The following is a 15,134-nucleotide window of genomic DNA, read 5'->3' as shown; positions in this document are numbered from 1 at the left end:
TTAGATGGATTATTTATTTTTGGATTTAAATGTAGCTGTTCTATTGTCAAAATAAAAGCATCAAAACGATTTACTGTTTTGAATTAATTTGGCAGTGTGAAAGGTTTAGAGTGAATTGATCTTGGTTATTGAAAACAAGCATGAGAAACAAACTTAAGTTAAAAATGTGTGTTACCAAATTTTCATCTATAATAGAAGGGATTAAAAAAATGTTGAAAAAAGCACTGTTATCAATACTACTTTACAAAATCCATCACAATATTCATTTGACACTTTTCACTAAATTTAATAGATTTGGTGAGGTAATTAGGAACCTTCAGCTAATAAATTTAGCAATATATATATATATATATATATGGAACCGTATATTCCAATTGATAATATTTTTAAGTCAATCAACTCAATTTTAGTAAAAAAAAAAAAAGAATTTGTTTCTTTTATTTTAATATATATATATATATATCTATTATTTTATAGGATACATATTTTCTTGATAAAGTATGTCAACTTATATTTTTGACATGTAATATAATAATTTAATTTAAAATTTTAATCAAATAATCTTATTCAATAATTATTTAATTTTAAAAATATTTGAAAGTTTCAAAAATTAGATTTATTTCAAGAGTTTTATTTTAATTTAAATTAGATAAAATTTATCTTAACCTCAATTTTTTTCAAATATCTTTAGAATCAAATCAATAACTTTGATATTTTTTTGCAAAATGAACATTTAACCCATCTATATATCTTTTTTTGAATTTAAAAAAAATATATTTTAGATATATCTTTAACAATCTAGATATATGTTCTCTTTTTAAAAATATATATAATTTAAATATATCTTCAACAATCTAGATATATCTATTTTTAATAACTTTTAAAATACCAAATATCACTTATTTTACTATTTAATGGATGATGTCTTCCACCAAGATAAAACATCCTTGTGTTGAATTTATCCTATTACTCATTTAGTCCATTATTACGCATAGCTATGGTTGTAGATACTTATTTTGTCCAACAAAAAATATATAATAATAATAAAATGAATTAACAAAAAAGTCAAAATTTTGGATTTCAACTTTGGCAATTGAAATCAAGCTGCCAATGTGGTTGCTTTTCCTCTGCCAGAAACTTAATTTTACAGCATGAATTAAGGGAGGCATGAAAGTTTTCTTGAGTCCCAGATTATCTAGGATTTGAAGACTTAAAAAGCTCTATAAATGGAGCTAATTCCTACAAGCAAAAAAGAGGAGAAACTTAGAGAAAAAAATGGGGGAACTTATAACAAACACAAAAGAGAAAAAGCAGAGAACATTGCAAAAAAAAAAAACTGAGGGTATTTTTTTTTATGGCTACTGAGTTTAAAAAAAAAAAACACAACACAGTTCTCTTGAGGAGGAACACATTTTGTTTTAGAGTTGAATTAAAGTTGAAGCATCAAGAATATTGTCATTTTTTAAAGGTATTTTTCATTTTTTACATTTCAATTTTGTGTCATCAAGCATGGCTTCTTTTTTTTTTTTTTTTGTATTTTGACTATATTAGATGAATCTAGGCTTAGAATATATATATATATATATATATATATATATAGATGATTTCAAGTTCAACCATTAATAATAGCACCAAGTGGATTTTTTTATGCTAACTAGTTCACACAATTTATACAAAAAACACATAAATCTTTGCAAGTAGTGACTCAACACATTTACAAATTGGTGCAGGTATAATAAAATAGTAAATTACATTGTTTAAAAAATATTTCCTGAAATTCAATTATTAAATTACATATTTTTCTGTATGTAAGTAATGATAACCGGCTTATGAATAAAATCATAGATCTATTTTATCTAGATGATGGGCAGTAGCCCTTTAAAGACCTTCAAACAATTATGAAGAATTCAATAATTTTAGTAGTTGCTTGGGTTGGTGAAGCAAAGGGAGCCTATAATAGTGGATAAAATAGTGTCAACAATTCATTTGTTTATAGTTTTTGATACGCTTGACTTGACCTTGGGAACATTTCCTATGTTAATTGACTAGTAAAAGTTTAACTTGACATGGAATTCTTTATTAGGTTTTACTAATTAATCAGGTATTCGGACCACTTGGGATGGCATCATTTTACTTTGGGGAATTGTTTATTTACTTTGAGTATCATGTTTATAGACAATTAATCATAGATATTAATGTTCTTTTTTTTTTTTAATTTTGGTACAATGATATTAGTTCTTAACTTATTTTAAATTTATGGATTATAAAATAATTTGGTTGTTGTTTTATTACAAATGTTATTAAATATTTTTACTTTATATGAAACCATATCATATTATAATCATAAATAAATTAATATTAATATTAATAAATAAAAATATAATTTAAAAAAAGTTTTTACCAATATCTTAAAATTTATACCGATATGTTTTATTATTAAAATATTTCAAGCTATACTGACAGTCATCATGGACTGTTGGTAAAAGTTAAAACGCATAAAACTACACTGATAGACATTGACTATTAGTAAAAGATATACCGACGGAGACATCACCAGTATAAGTTAAAAAAATTAAAACAAATAAGTCTATATTAACAAGAATAATCGTCGTTAAAAGGTATAATACGGAACACATAATAATTGTTATACCAATAGCTATACATATAATGACGGATTAAAACCATTAGTATATCACTGTTATATATTCTGATAACTTAAAAATCGTCAGTATAGATATATACTGACAAGAGATACTAGCGGTTATAATTTTATCGGAATAGATATTTTGATCATCAATAAAAGATTTATTATGCTGTACCGATGAATTTTTAAGTTCTGTACCGATGAATTTTTAAGTTTTACTTATGATTTTTTTAAAGCATCAATATATAATAGTTTTCTTGTAGTGCGAAAATATTTCTTTTTTTTTTTTTTTCCATTTACTGCAATATTGCAGGAGATGATATTATGACTGATTTTCCAAATTAAATGGAGCTTTATTTCCACATTAATTTGATTGAAACTTTCACATCAATAAAGATTGAAATATAACTTGGGCTAAAATTTAGGCAACTAGGTAGTAATTCTTGTATCGGCCAGATCATTCAAAAAGATGCTTATTGTCGCAAATGGTCGGGTGCTTTCAACTTAATGTCGTTTTCATTTTTCTGTGACATGATTGGAACTCTCATGCAGTAGTCATCAATTGCTTGATAACATTCAATAATCATTTCCAAAATTAAAAAGTATATGTGCACAATTATTCCGACAATTAGTAAGATATAAATCATTTTAGCAATTTAAAATGCAATCGCCTAACAAATTGGTTGAGTGATTATATATGGTATAAAAAGGCAAATTTTGAAGTTCAATTCTCTTTACTACCCTTGTTTAAGAACGACCAACAAACAAGTTGTAAAATTTGTGTCCCAACAAGGCCATGTCTAAGGTTTCGTTTGAATGCAATTGCACCTACGAGGAAGTGCGATTGACACCTAAAATTCCATCAGACATCCATTTAGATGTCGTGGTCCGGCACGATTAAGCAATTTCCCCGCGCTATACCTCCGTTCAGCAACTGGACATTTTAGGTCCAGTGAAAATCCCTGCCTCCCATCACATCTCTTTCCTCCAATCATACCTAGCTCTTTTTTTCTTTCTCTTGTGCCCAACGATCAATTCCATGAGCAAGAGGCAAGGCCAATGGGTGAGAATACAAGGATCATGTATTAATATAAAAATAATTTTTTAATTATTTATTAATTTGATAAATAATTTAAAATATTTATTTTATGTCAATTTTAATTTAATGTCCTTAATATTTATTTATTTTATCACTACAATTCACTTTACCAACACAACTATTATTGTATCCAAATGCATATTTATACCATTGATTTTATTTTTACCGTTTCAATATTTAATTTTATAATTACAATGATTAATTTTACCTCTATTATTATTTTTAATTTCATCAAAATCAATCTTACTATTTATCCAAATTATCCAAATGAATCATAAACAATTGAGTCATGTCGATAGTCAGTGTATTCATAGGCAACCTTGCTCGGAGCATTCACGCCAACTCTTAAGGCTAAGAAGGTCGAGAGGATGGGCTCACATATAAAGGCTAGCTAGGGAGGGGCTGACGCCCCATGTGAGAACGTACCATAAAACATGTGAGAATGGGGAACAAGTAGGGATGGGAACGGGTAGAAAGGAACAAGAAAAAGACGTACATGAATGATAGATTCATGAATTTGAACATGAATGTAATATATGCCTTTGTTGCAGTGCTTTAGAATGGTGAGACAATGTCGCCAAATACTTCATGGTTTTGCATCAAGGACTCGTTCAAATTTTGTTCTCTTTTGGATGAAGAAAAGTTGAGTTGCAACTATAGCAAGTTGACGAGCCATTAACGCCTGTGGGACCTCCATGCACCTCTCTCTCTCTCTCTCTCTCTCTCTCTTCTCTCTCTCTCACCCTTTATATATATATATATATATATATATTTATTTATATATAAATTAGTTTTCATCGTTATCTCAAGAAATCCCGACTTGTGCTTCAATAGTTTGCATTGATTAATCCCAAAGTCAATTATGAAATTGAATAAAATTACCCTTTTAACAGTATAGAAACAAAGTATTGCCAAGTATAAACGAAATGTTGTCGAAGTTTTTTTTCAATTTAGAAAAGTAGGGATTTGAACTCTATTTTTTTTATGATAAATTTGAATGATTTTTCAGATATGATATTTGTTAATTACTTATAATTTGTTAATTAACAACACTCAAACTAGCTAAAAATATAGATCTCAAATCCAATATCAAAACTTGGATGATTTCTCATCATTTTAAACCTCAAAATACCGTTAGTTATTTCTCCTTCCTTTTCATTTCTTTTTTCTTCCTATCAAACACATTTTAATGTAGAACAGTTCAATCTTTTTATCTATCAATTGAAAAAGGACGAAAATGTGCTATTAGACAGCCAGATATTTAATTTATAGATTATTGAAGCAACAATCTGCAAAAATAAAATGTTCTTGCTACAAATCATTTTTCTTTCTAATAAGTTGTAACCAAGATATCATGCATTTCTGGGGTACGCATTCATGACTTGGTTCAGGAATATAATGGACGGTACTAATTTCTGAAGAAAACCAATGATTCCATTTTAGACATTGCATATGTATTAAAATGTAGGCCAAAAGAAAAAACAGAAACAACGTCCTAATGATAAAGATACATATCAAACATCAATGAAGGAAACTAGGGCTGTCTATTTGCGAATTATACTCTTGCAAGTTGATAGCATTTACTGAGATTGTCCTCTTGGCACAGTGCTGCAAAAACCTCATCATATTTTTCCAGGACCATAAGACAAAATTCCAAGCATTGCTCGACAAACGAAAGAACCTGACAACACTCCCAAAAAGAAAAAATAATAATAACACGCACACATTAATCCTGCGTACTAGATGCTTTCCGGTTATCAATGTTTGCGCAAATGTAACAATCAATGGATGTGGCTCGTACTCATATCCTCCTTGCTACAAGTTATTAGCCGTATTTTTTGTTTTCTACCCGAAAATTTCCTCCCTTGAAGTCATTGGTGATGTAAGAAAAGAATAATAAATCGCACGCAGGAATGATAATTGAAGCTGAAATTAAGGCTAAAACAGTTATGCAATATTATCATTATTCTTAAGAAATACAAACCCAACAAGAAATTTTTTTCATTATAATCAAGATTAAGTATTCCTTTTAACGTTGTCTTTAATTAGTAGCTAAAGATAGGCTAGAGAAGCTAGGGCTTAGTTCATTTTATTTAAGCAACTATCAAGGTGATCAACCGTTTTTAGATTAGTTATTATTTCATCGGAACTGACACTTGAAAGTTATAAGTTTAAAAAGAATTTATGCAAGTAATAACTTCTACAATCAAAATAAGTATGTTAATAGAGGATTTAAGGATAAATTAGTAATTAAAAAAAACAACCATCCGGATTGTATCTGACAAAATTGAAATTCAAATTCTAACACTTATAATCTCTTCCCACATCCAAAGTTTTCCTTTATACAGAAAGAAAAAAAAAAGGAGGCTAGATACAATGTATAAAATGAGTGTAGTTGAGCTGGAGGACTACTTCAAGTAATTAAGGATAACCAATTAACCAGATTGATTGTTCGGTGGCAACCAGACACAGTATTTATCGCAAAGAAAACATCCAGAAGAACAAGGAACCAGAACATAAGTGTATGTACGTGTGGTCCAATATCCTTCCAACGAATCCCGAAAACATGTGATGTCGCTTTGTCGGCCAAATTCTCTTGCACTTGTTTTAGTTACATTTGGATTCATTTCTACACCATATGTTTGAACTCCCCATGATTTCAATCAGATTACTGATTTTACATGTGAACTGCTTTCTGTTATATATACAAATATGCTTTTTTGATGATCACAAATGTTTTGATATTGCCACTGGCTGTAGGCCTTACTGTATCTAGTTTGTTAGTAAAGAATTTAATTTGAGATCCAGTACCCTTTTTAACAACTTTAATTTCGTGTATAAAAAAGAATACTATGACTATAATTTTCTATGCCAAAAAAATTTATAGTTTCTTCAATGACTTTTCCCCGGCACCCCTTTGGTCCAAAAAGTAGAGCAAAATTTTCCGACCACTTAAAAGGAAAAAAATTTTTCTAACACTTAAAAACAAGATCAAGACTAGGATAAGACAGATCATGCTGGTTGTTTTTCTTGTTTGGGCACCACTTAAAAACAAGAGGAATTATTCGACCAGGTTGAAAAGGCAGTTGATATTATGGATTGAGCATTTTCTTCATGATTGAAAAGAAAAAGAACAAACCTATCCAAGCTTGTGTAATTTGTATACAATAAGGTACATATTACCGCAGTATTTTTTTTCTTGTTTAGTATTAGTTGAAGATTTAACGTTGGAAAGTAGAGTATTTCTCCTGAACAAGGATAACAATTAGCAACAACCTTGGAACTCATACAAATGTTTCCAAACTTTCGACCCAGGGATTGAAACATATATAAAAAGAAGAAATTAAATTTTGAGCCACAATATGATCCTTCCCTCCTTATTTTTGGATATTTATCGGTATAATTAGTATATTCATTGATAAATTAAGTAGGTAATTTATCACAAACAGGATCTTGACGAAGTGATCTTATTCCTATTATTCTAAGATTACTTTTATTCTAACGAAGTCATCTCATTCCTATTATTCTAAGATTACTTTTATTCTGACAAAGTCAATCTCATTCCTATTATTCTAAGATTACTTTTGTTCTTGTCGTACGTCAAACATGAGAAAAAACAAAAGCAACAGAACCCGTTCGGGAAAAGCTAAACTACAAATTTCGGCTGAAAAAATGCAAAAGTACTGCGTTTGGTCGTGTGATATACCCTATTAATAAAAGACTAATATAATTAATTTGAAAGCCTCAAAAGAATAAGATTCAAGAAGTAAATTGCATGAATGAGCCACTTAGGACTTTGAATTATAACAATTGTTTAACACGAAAAGACCAAAAACAAGCATTAGCTTCAAAGTATGAAGCCTTCAACTTAAAAAAAAAAAAATCAAAACACTTATTTTTATTACCTAGATTATAATTAAAGTTATATCTACTTTAAATTTCAGATTTTAATCAAATGGTTCACTCACCTCTTTTAAAAGTTAAATTTCAACAAGGTTGAGGTTCAATCTCAGTATTTATAATTTTTTATATTTTCCTTTGACCTAACCTTCTTTATATATAAAATATATATATATATATATCTATATCTACTTGTAACCATAAATTTTATATAATTCAATGAACTTTGCTATGATTTACAATATAAACCGCATTGGCAAAGCAGATGATAAATAAATAAATGAATGATATTCGCACGAACTGAAGCACTAAGTATTGTGATAAAACTTTGAAAATTAAAATTTTCTTTTTAATATTATTTGAACAATAAGGAGAAGGGATTTTTTTAAATAAAGGTAAATTATTATAGAGAGATGTTATTTTGCCCAATATTCTGATTAAACTCAAAATGAAATAAAAATAAATAAAAATTCATTGATATTTTATTTTTTGTGTAAAGTTAAAATTTAAAAATTGTTCATATTTCGAATTCCTTAATTTTTTTTTTTTAAAAAAAAAAAAACCAGTACTATGGGTTTATTAAGAGCAATGTCTTCACCCCAAAAAATTAGGAAAAATATTCCCCCGTTACATGCGGCAAATTTTAATTGATGAAAGTTGGCCCACATGTTTTGCTGTTGGCCAAAGTCAGAACAAGCAACGTGAACTGGCGGTGCCCACGTGGTCAAATACCTGCCACGTCACCTTTATTACTACGATTATGACTTGCACGTGGAGTGGCGCCACATTGGCAACTAAGGACAAAACCACCATGTCAGCATAAGGCAATTTGGGTGACACGTGGGGTGACTATTATCTGTCACAGTCACATTAAATCCCATTGTTTCTCGTGACACGTGGAGTTTGGCAGCAATTTGGGTGACAATGGGGGTGACTTCCAGCATCATCTGTCACCGTCACATTAAATCCCATTGTTTCTCGTGACACGTGGATTTTGGCCGGCCTTTTCTTTATGAGACGCTACGTGGTAAGATTTAATTGGTTGCCTTCATTCATACCTCAACCGCTTTTTTTTTTTTTCACTCCCCACTTTATCATTCTCGTAACTTTTTTTTTTTTCATAAATACCCTTTCTACTTTTTTTCATAAATTCAACCAAACATTCCAATTTATCCTATTTACTATTAAGTTTTTTTTTTTGAAAGATACTATTAAGATTCTTTTTTCATATATCATCGATAAAGTTTTTAAATTTATAATGAGATTAAAAATTATTGTGTTCTTTAATAATATATTGATTTTTTATTTTTAAATATAAAAAATTTATATGTCAATTTTTTAGTCACGTTGAAAGAATTTAAAAACTTTATTGAAATAATTTTCTTTTCTATTATTTATGTTATATTAAGTATTATAAAGTTTTTGCTTAAGAAAATCTCTTACATCTTCTCACACTGGATTTGTGTGTTTTATTTCCCAAATGGAGTCTACACAAAAAATACAATGTCTATCATTTAGAAGGCATAAGCAATTAAATGTCCATGTTTTGTTGCTATTTTTATTTTTAGATATAATATCATGAATGATTCTTAAATTATAATAAAATATTTAATATAATATTTAAATTTTAAAAATCTTTAATATGATATATGTATTGTAAATATATTAATTAATATGATATTTAAAAAATTATTTATTCGTAACGTGTCATCATTTTAAACTAACAATATTAAAGATGAATACCAAATTAATATTCATAACATATATATCACATTAGAGATTTTTAGAGTTCAAATAATATATTAAAAATTTTATTATAATTCATGAACCATTTGTGACATTAATCTTTATTTTTATAATTTTATGATTTTATTTATGAAATGATAAATATTTATTATACTAATTATTACTTTGGGTTTACTTATAACAAGTTTCTGATCGCAAAATAGGAAGTAGATTAAATTTTCCTTTTTTCAAAACCTTTTAGGAAGCAGATTTTTTTTCACCCCTTAAATTTCTGTATTCAGCATTCAAAATGGGAAGAGATCTAGCTCAGTACATAAAATGACAAGACAAGTTATCTGAAATACATACCAATGAAGATCTCAAAACCAAAGTCTTTTTTTTTTCCCCTCGTTCTTGTAAATGCTCATGGCACTGAGAAACTCATAAAGATCATAGTAAAAAAGAGGGGAAAAAAAGTTATGGATTAGATCTATCAAGGAGTCCCATCTCTGAAACAGTTACATTAATATGGCAAAGTTGTAAACTATGACTATTGCATCAAAAGCCACCATTCAAGACATCCATAGATATATGATATGATTAATCATCTAAAATGGAAAAACCCCTGTTGTTTTAGCTTTTGTCAAAAGGTGAAAAAAAAAAAGCTGTTGACTACCCAAAAGAAGTGACATCAAGGGCTTAACGATATGATGGTACAATATGTACAATCAATAGAATAGTATTAGTTGTCTTACCCTAAATGCAATTTTACTTTTGATTGCATGACTTTTAAAATAAATTTGAATTGCTCCTTTCTGTTTTTCATTATCAATTAGTGAAGGTATGGTGGTCGTTGGAAAATGGAGCAGAGTCTAAAACAGGATTTCAGAAAACCCTCAAGCTATCTCCAAAAGGGGAGTGCAAGTTCAGGGAATGCAGAAGGCAAAAATGTTCTCGTTTCTCTTTCTTTGAGGTCATTTCTAAAATTTGATGTCTTTCTAGGCTTGGGTTTCATTTTGACAATTTAAAATTGAACATAGTGGAGAGTATTAAATCAATTAAAAATACAAACTTTGTCCCCCTAAAGGCCTATAGAGTCCATGGTTAAGTACCCTAAAACAGGACCAACACTCATTCCATAATTGAACATTGAGGTATTGAAGTGCCCAAATGATTAGTCATTTTTTATGACAAATTATAGCTTCATCACTTTATAGGGGAGAGAAAAAAGGGAAGAAGGCAAAGAAAGTGGAAGAAAAATCTCATTTTTTCCAAGTTAAAATTGGGAAACTTGATGTGGGTCCTAACAGCCAAGTAGCAGTATATATAAAGGCAGGCACTTCCCATGCTATCGACAATTCAGAAGGACTAAGACTAACATTCAAGTTCCTAGACCAAGAAAGAAAGAGAAACTGAAAACTGAAACACACCTTCTTTTACTGACCTTAGAATTCCATATCGTCAACAATTTCTCTGCTCTTCACAAACTTTTCTGCAAATGAGGCCTTCCTGCTTAGCAGTCTCTCTTCTGGTGCTGTTCATTTTCCTTTCTAGTGTTGAAGGTATGCCAAGAATTCTTTCTTAGTAACTACAGAGGCTCCTGTTTCTGCAATTCAATTACATATCATTAAATTCTGACATCTTATCTTCTCTTTTGAAGGGATTCGATTGGAGAAAAGTTTCAAATCAGCAGGGTATCCCAAAGTGCACGTCAGTATCTAATTCTTTCATTATTTATGCATTCTGTTCAATACTGTTTGAATGGTTTTAAGATAGGAAACCTGTTGCTCAATGCAGGAGGGTGCTTTGATGAAAACCAGTAATGGAGTTATGGGAGATGTCATTCTCTGCAAAGAAGGGCATTGTACAGGTACCAAGAAGAAAAAAGTCTCTAGAGTGTAGAACAAATCACACCACTGGCTACCAAGCATTCATGAAGATTCCTATGGACCTAGGAAGCACAGACCAAAGCACCATTAAGTTTACCCTCCCCTAGGAATAGTTTTCTTCCAAATTTTGACCTACCAGGGCTAGCTAGTATTATTCATTAAAGTCTCATAGAACCGGGTCTCTGAACATTCGAACCCAAGGCCATGTAATCTGACAAAGCAGTTTTGTCCACAAAAAAAGCTTATCTAACTATGATTAATTCCCTTTGAGTTGGATTAATTCTATGTTTATTTATGGGGCATTTTGTGAAAGAATTGTGTTGTATAGACACCAAAGGTTTGTCAATCAAAACTTTAGAAAAAGTCCACGTTGTCTTGTCTTGCACCAATTCCAACAGACATATCTAAAGCAGATTTTTTTTCACATTCATTTTTGCAGGAAAGGGCAGGAAACTTTCTATTGCTATTACTCCTACATCTACCACCAGTTCAAAGGTTGGTTAATATGTAGTTACTACTGGTTAATATCTAATTAATTTCCTAAGATGGGTTTAGATATTCCCTTTATAACATGACACTATATGCATGCTCTCCATGTATACAGAGTGAAGAGAATGGAGAAAACAAAGCTAACCCTACTTCAATAGTCAAATCAGGCAACCAAGAAAACGGTGAGAAGCAAGGGAAACTCCCTGTTGGTTCACCGACAACTTCCGAACACCAGGAGGTCCATGACCAGTATGCCGACATTATGGACATAGCTGAAATGGACTATTCTCCAGCCAGTAGAAAACCTCCAATACACAACTAAGAGTAGGGAAAAAAAAAGAGACAATATAAGCAGAAGCAAAAGTTTTCCAGGATAATAAAAGGAAAATTGGACAGCATTCCAGGAATGCTGCACTTTTTTTAGGGTTAGGAATGAACTTTGTACATAATATAGTATTTTATTATCATACTTGTTAAACCACCACTTTTGATGATTGAGTAATGATGCACCCTTTTTGGAGGGCTCTTTAGGTTTTGTAACTTTACATATTTTAGAATGAAAAACTTACAAATAACAAAAAATAAATTATGGATTTAATTGTTGGCAGACAGTGATGAAGATATAACCTAATTGATAATACAACTCTCTGATTTTAGAAACTAAAGATTCATTCTTTAACACATGCATTGGTTGGATAATGATCTAGATCTTAACGGGAGATTCTTAGCTCAGATTTATACATGGGATGTCATTCATCGAAAAAAGAAATGGGATGTGACAGAATTTAATAAAATTGTACAAATAAGCATAAAAGGACTGGAATGGGGGGACCTAAGATTTTTAAAGAAAATGGGTTGCTAAAAGAGAAAAAAAATGAAAAGTGGCCTGTATTAAATGAAGTAGGTATGGAGCCTTATCTGATATTGACCCTTGTGTGTTTTCTTTACTCAGTGGCCCACCAAGGATTTTGGACTAGACCCACCATGTTTCTCTTATTGATTATAGTGTTCGAGTGGTCAGTGGTCACTCTTACAGGTGGGCTCACATGTCATCTGTTGGGTCAACTATGCTGTGGCGTAAGGAGCCAGGATTTGGGTGGACCACGCAAATGAAGAAATGCTTATAGCTAGGTATGATCTCTTCGAAGTGTATCGGGACAATGTTTTTGGTTCACTGCAACCCCTGATGGCCGGACATATCAAGTTAGTTGTTTCCAATATAATTGCATAGCAGTTACTGGCCCCAAAAGGAAAATTGTTCAGCAGATTACAAAAAAAAAAAAAAAATGCTGTTATTTGCTGCTAACTGTTATTAAAATCCATATAAACCTGACTGCTTCCACTTCCAAGTAAATGAGGGTTGGAATGGAAACAGCTATTGGACATCTAATTTCGTGCAAGACGTTAGGTCTAAACACAACTGGGTTAGTTACATGCTTAATTAAAATTTAAGAGTGTCTCAATTTTTTTTATTTGAAATTGGTAGAGATTAAATTTTAGTTATTGAAATAAAGAGTTCCTTATTTTAATCATATGACTGTGAGCAATAATGTTGCAATTAGCAAGATTTGAACCCCCAATTATTGTTGTTTAATTAATCCTTTACCACTTAGTCAAATTTCATTTTTTTTATTTATTTATTTTGTGAATATTCCTGTAAATCTGAAAACAGTACTCTTACATGACAATCTTGTACCTAAACTGCCAGACATTGAAATTTCTATTTTTGTTACTCTGAACATTTGAATAAAAAATGACAAAACCTCTACTCTCGTACTATGGTTCCGTTAGGTAACCTAAAATTAATTTTGTAAAGGAGAATTCAACATTTTTCTTATGTTTGGATATATTGCCGCAGAATAAAATATTTTTTTCTTGTTTGGATCATGGTAAAAATATTTTCCATTATGGCAAATCTTCAAAAATCTCTACCATGGGTTTCGTTGTAGCAGACAAACAAGTCTGTTAATTCTTTTAAGAAACAAAAATTAACTGGAAAATCAAAGGAAAGTAGAAGAACCAGAAAAGGGAGTGAAGAATCATGGAAATTTTGTGGGTTTATGGTGATGGCTGATTTAGATGTTTTTTGTGTTGGGAAACCACAGTTCTGATATTATTTGTTTGGCTAAAAACCTTCAATTCAATCACACACAACGGAAATAAAATCAAATAATAAATCAAACACACAAAAGATAATAATTTAACGTGGTTCAATCCAACGGATGAGAAAAAAGATCTACTAGTTGTAGGGAATTACAAACTTACATCAAATCATCAACCTCACTCAACAATCAATACTCATAAGACACTCTCAATCTCCTCTAGTCCTATGGAGTATTCTCAACCCAAACAAACACAAACCCAAACTCTTGTGCACCATTTCAACACAACTAAACACATACCCATATGTTCTCATACATCATATCTATGTGAACCCTCTCAATCTCCTGTAGTCCACTCACAAACAAACATACACACCTATAAGACGTAAAGCCCCAATACTCTTATGGGGTGTCTATCCCACAATACCTTACAACTCTCTTACATCTTTTTCTCATACCTAACCCTGTAGAGACTTCACCTATTTATAACCATATAAACTTGCCCATTAAAAATCTTTCTCCTCTTAGAATTCTTCTCCTGTAAGTCAAACTTACCTATTAAGAATCCCTTTCCTTTTAGAATTTTTCTCTTGCAAGTCAAACTTACCTATTAAGAATCCTCTTTCTCTTAGAATTCTTCTTTTGCAAGTCTTCTTGTCCATCAAGCAATATCTGACAAATCTCAAACAAATCTCTAACAAATCCCAAACAAATCTCTTATGGGATTTGAGTCGATATTCCCAATAATCTCTACCTTGACTCAAATTCTATTAATCATCTATCTTCATGCTAGACATGCTTGGCTCCACCTGCAATGAAAGTCTCATAATCATCTTCTCTTGTGTCTTCATGCTTCATACAAACCAATCCTCAATCTTAAACTCGAACTCTTCTCTTGAATCGAGCTCCTCTAAGCTTACTTATTCCATCTCAAACCAAGCTCTTCACATATCTCGAACTGTCAACTATTCCTATGTCTCGAATCATCGGCTCTTTTCACATCTTGAATCTTTAACTCTTCTCACGTTTCAAACCTTCAGCTCTGATACCATTTGTTGGGGAACACCACAACTCTGATACCATTTGTTAGGCTAAAAGCCTCCAATCCAATCACACACAGCGAAAGTAAAATCAAACAATAAATCAAACACATAAGAGACAATAATTTAACGTGGTTCAGTCCAACTGACCTACATCCACGGATGAGAAAAAAGATCCACTAGTTGTAGGGAATTACAAACTTACATCAAATCATCAACCTCATTCAACAATCAATACTTATAAGA

The 15,134-nt window shown here is 30.7% G+C and overlaps 1 protein-coding gene across 1 annotated transcript; it reads left to right on the top strand.

Annotated features, from left to right (window-relative positions):
* Positions 1 to 10,715: 10,715 nt before the first annotated feature.
* LOC111286581 (uncharacterized) lies at positions 10,716 to 12,227 on the top strand. Its single transcript, XM_089763357.1, has 5 exons — positions 10,716 to 10,930; positions 11,029 to 11,078; positions 11,166 to 11,238; positions 11,697 to 11,752; positions 11,862 to 12,227. The coding sequence occupies exons 1-5, from the start codon at positions 10,867 to 10,869 to the stop codon at positions 12,066 to 12,068; spliced, it is 450 nt and encodes a 149-aa protein (XP_089619483.1). The 5' UTR covers positions 10,716 to 10,866; the 3' UTR covers positions 12,069 to 12,227.
* The last annotated feature ends 2,907 nt before the right edge of the window (positions 12,228 to 15,134 follow it).

The sequence above is a fragment of the Durio zibethinus genome, chromosome 6 (genome assembly GCF_047325235.1).
Source record: "Durio zibethinus cultivar Kanyao isolate XHJ-2024 chromosome 6, ASM4732523v1, whole genome shotgun sequence".
In the NCBI taxonomy this organism is placed as follows: Eukaryota; Viridiplantae; Streptophyta; class Magnoliopsida; order Malvales; family Malvaceae; genus Durio; species Durio zibethinus.
Note: the sequence above shows the minus strand (reverse complement) of the source record. Positions and strands in the feature narration are given on the sequence as shown.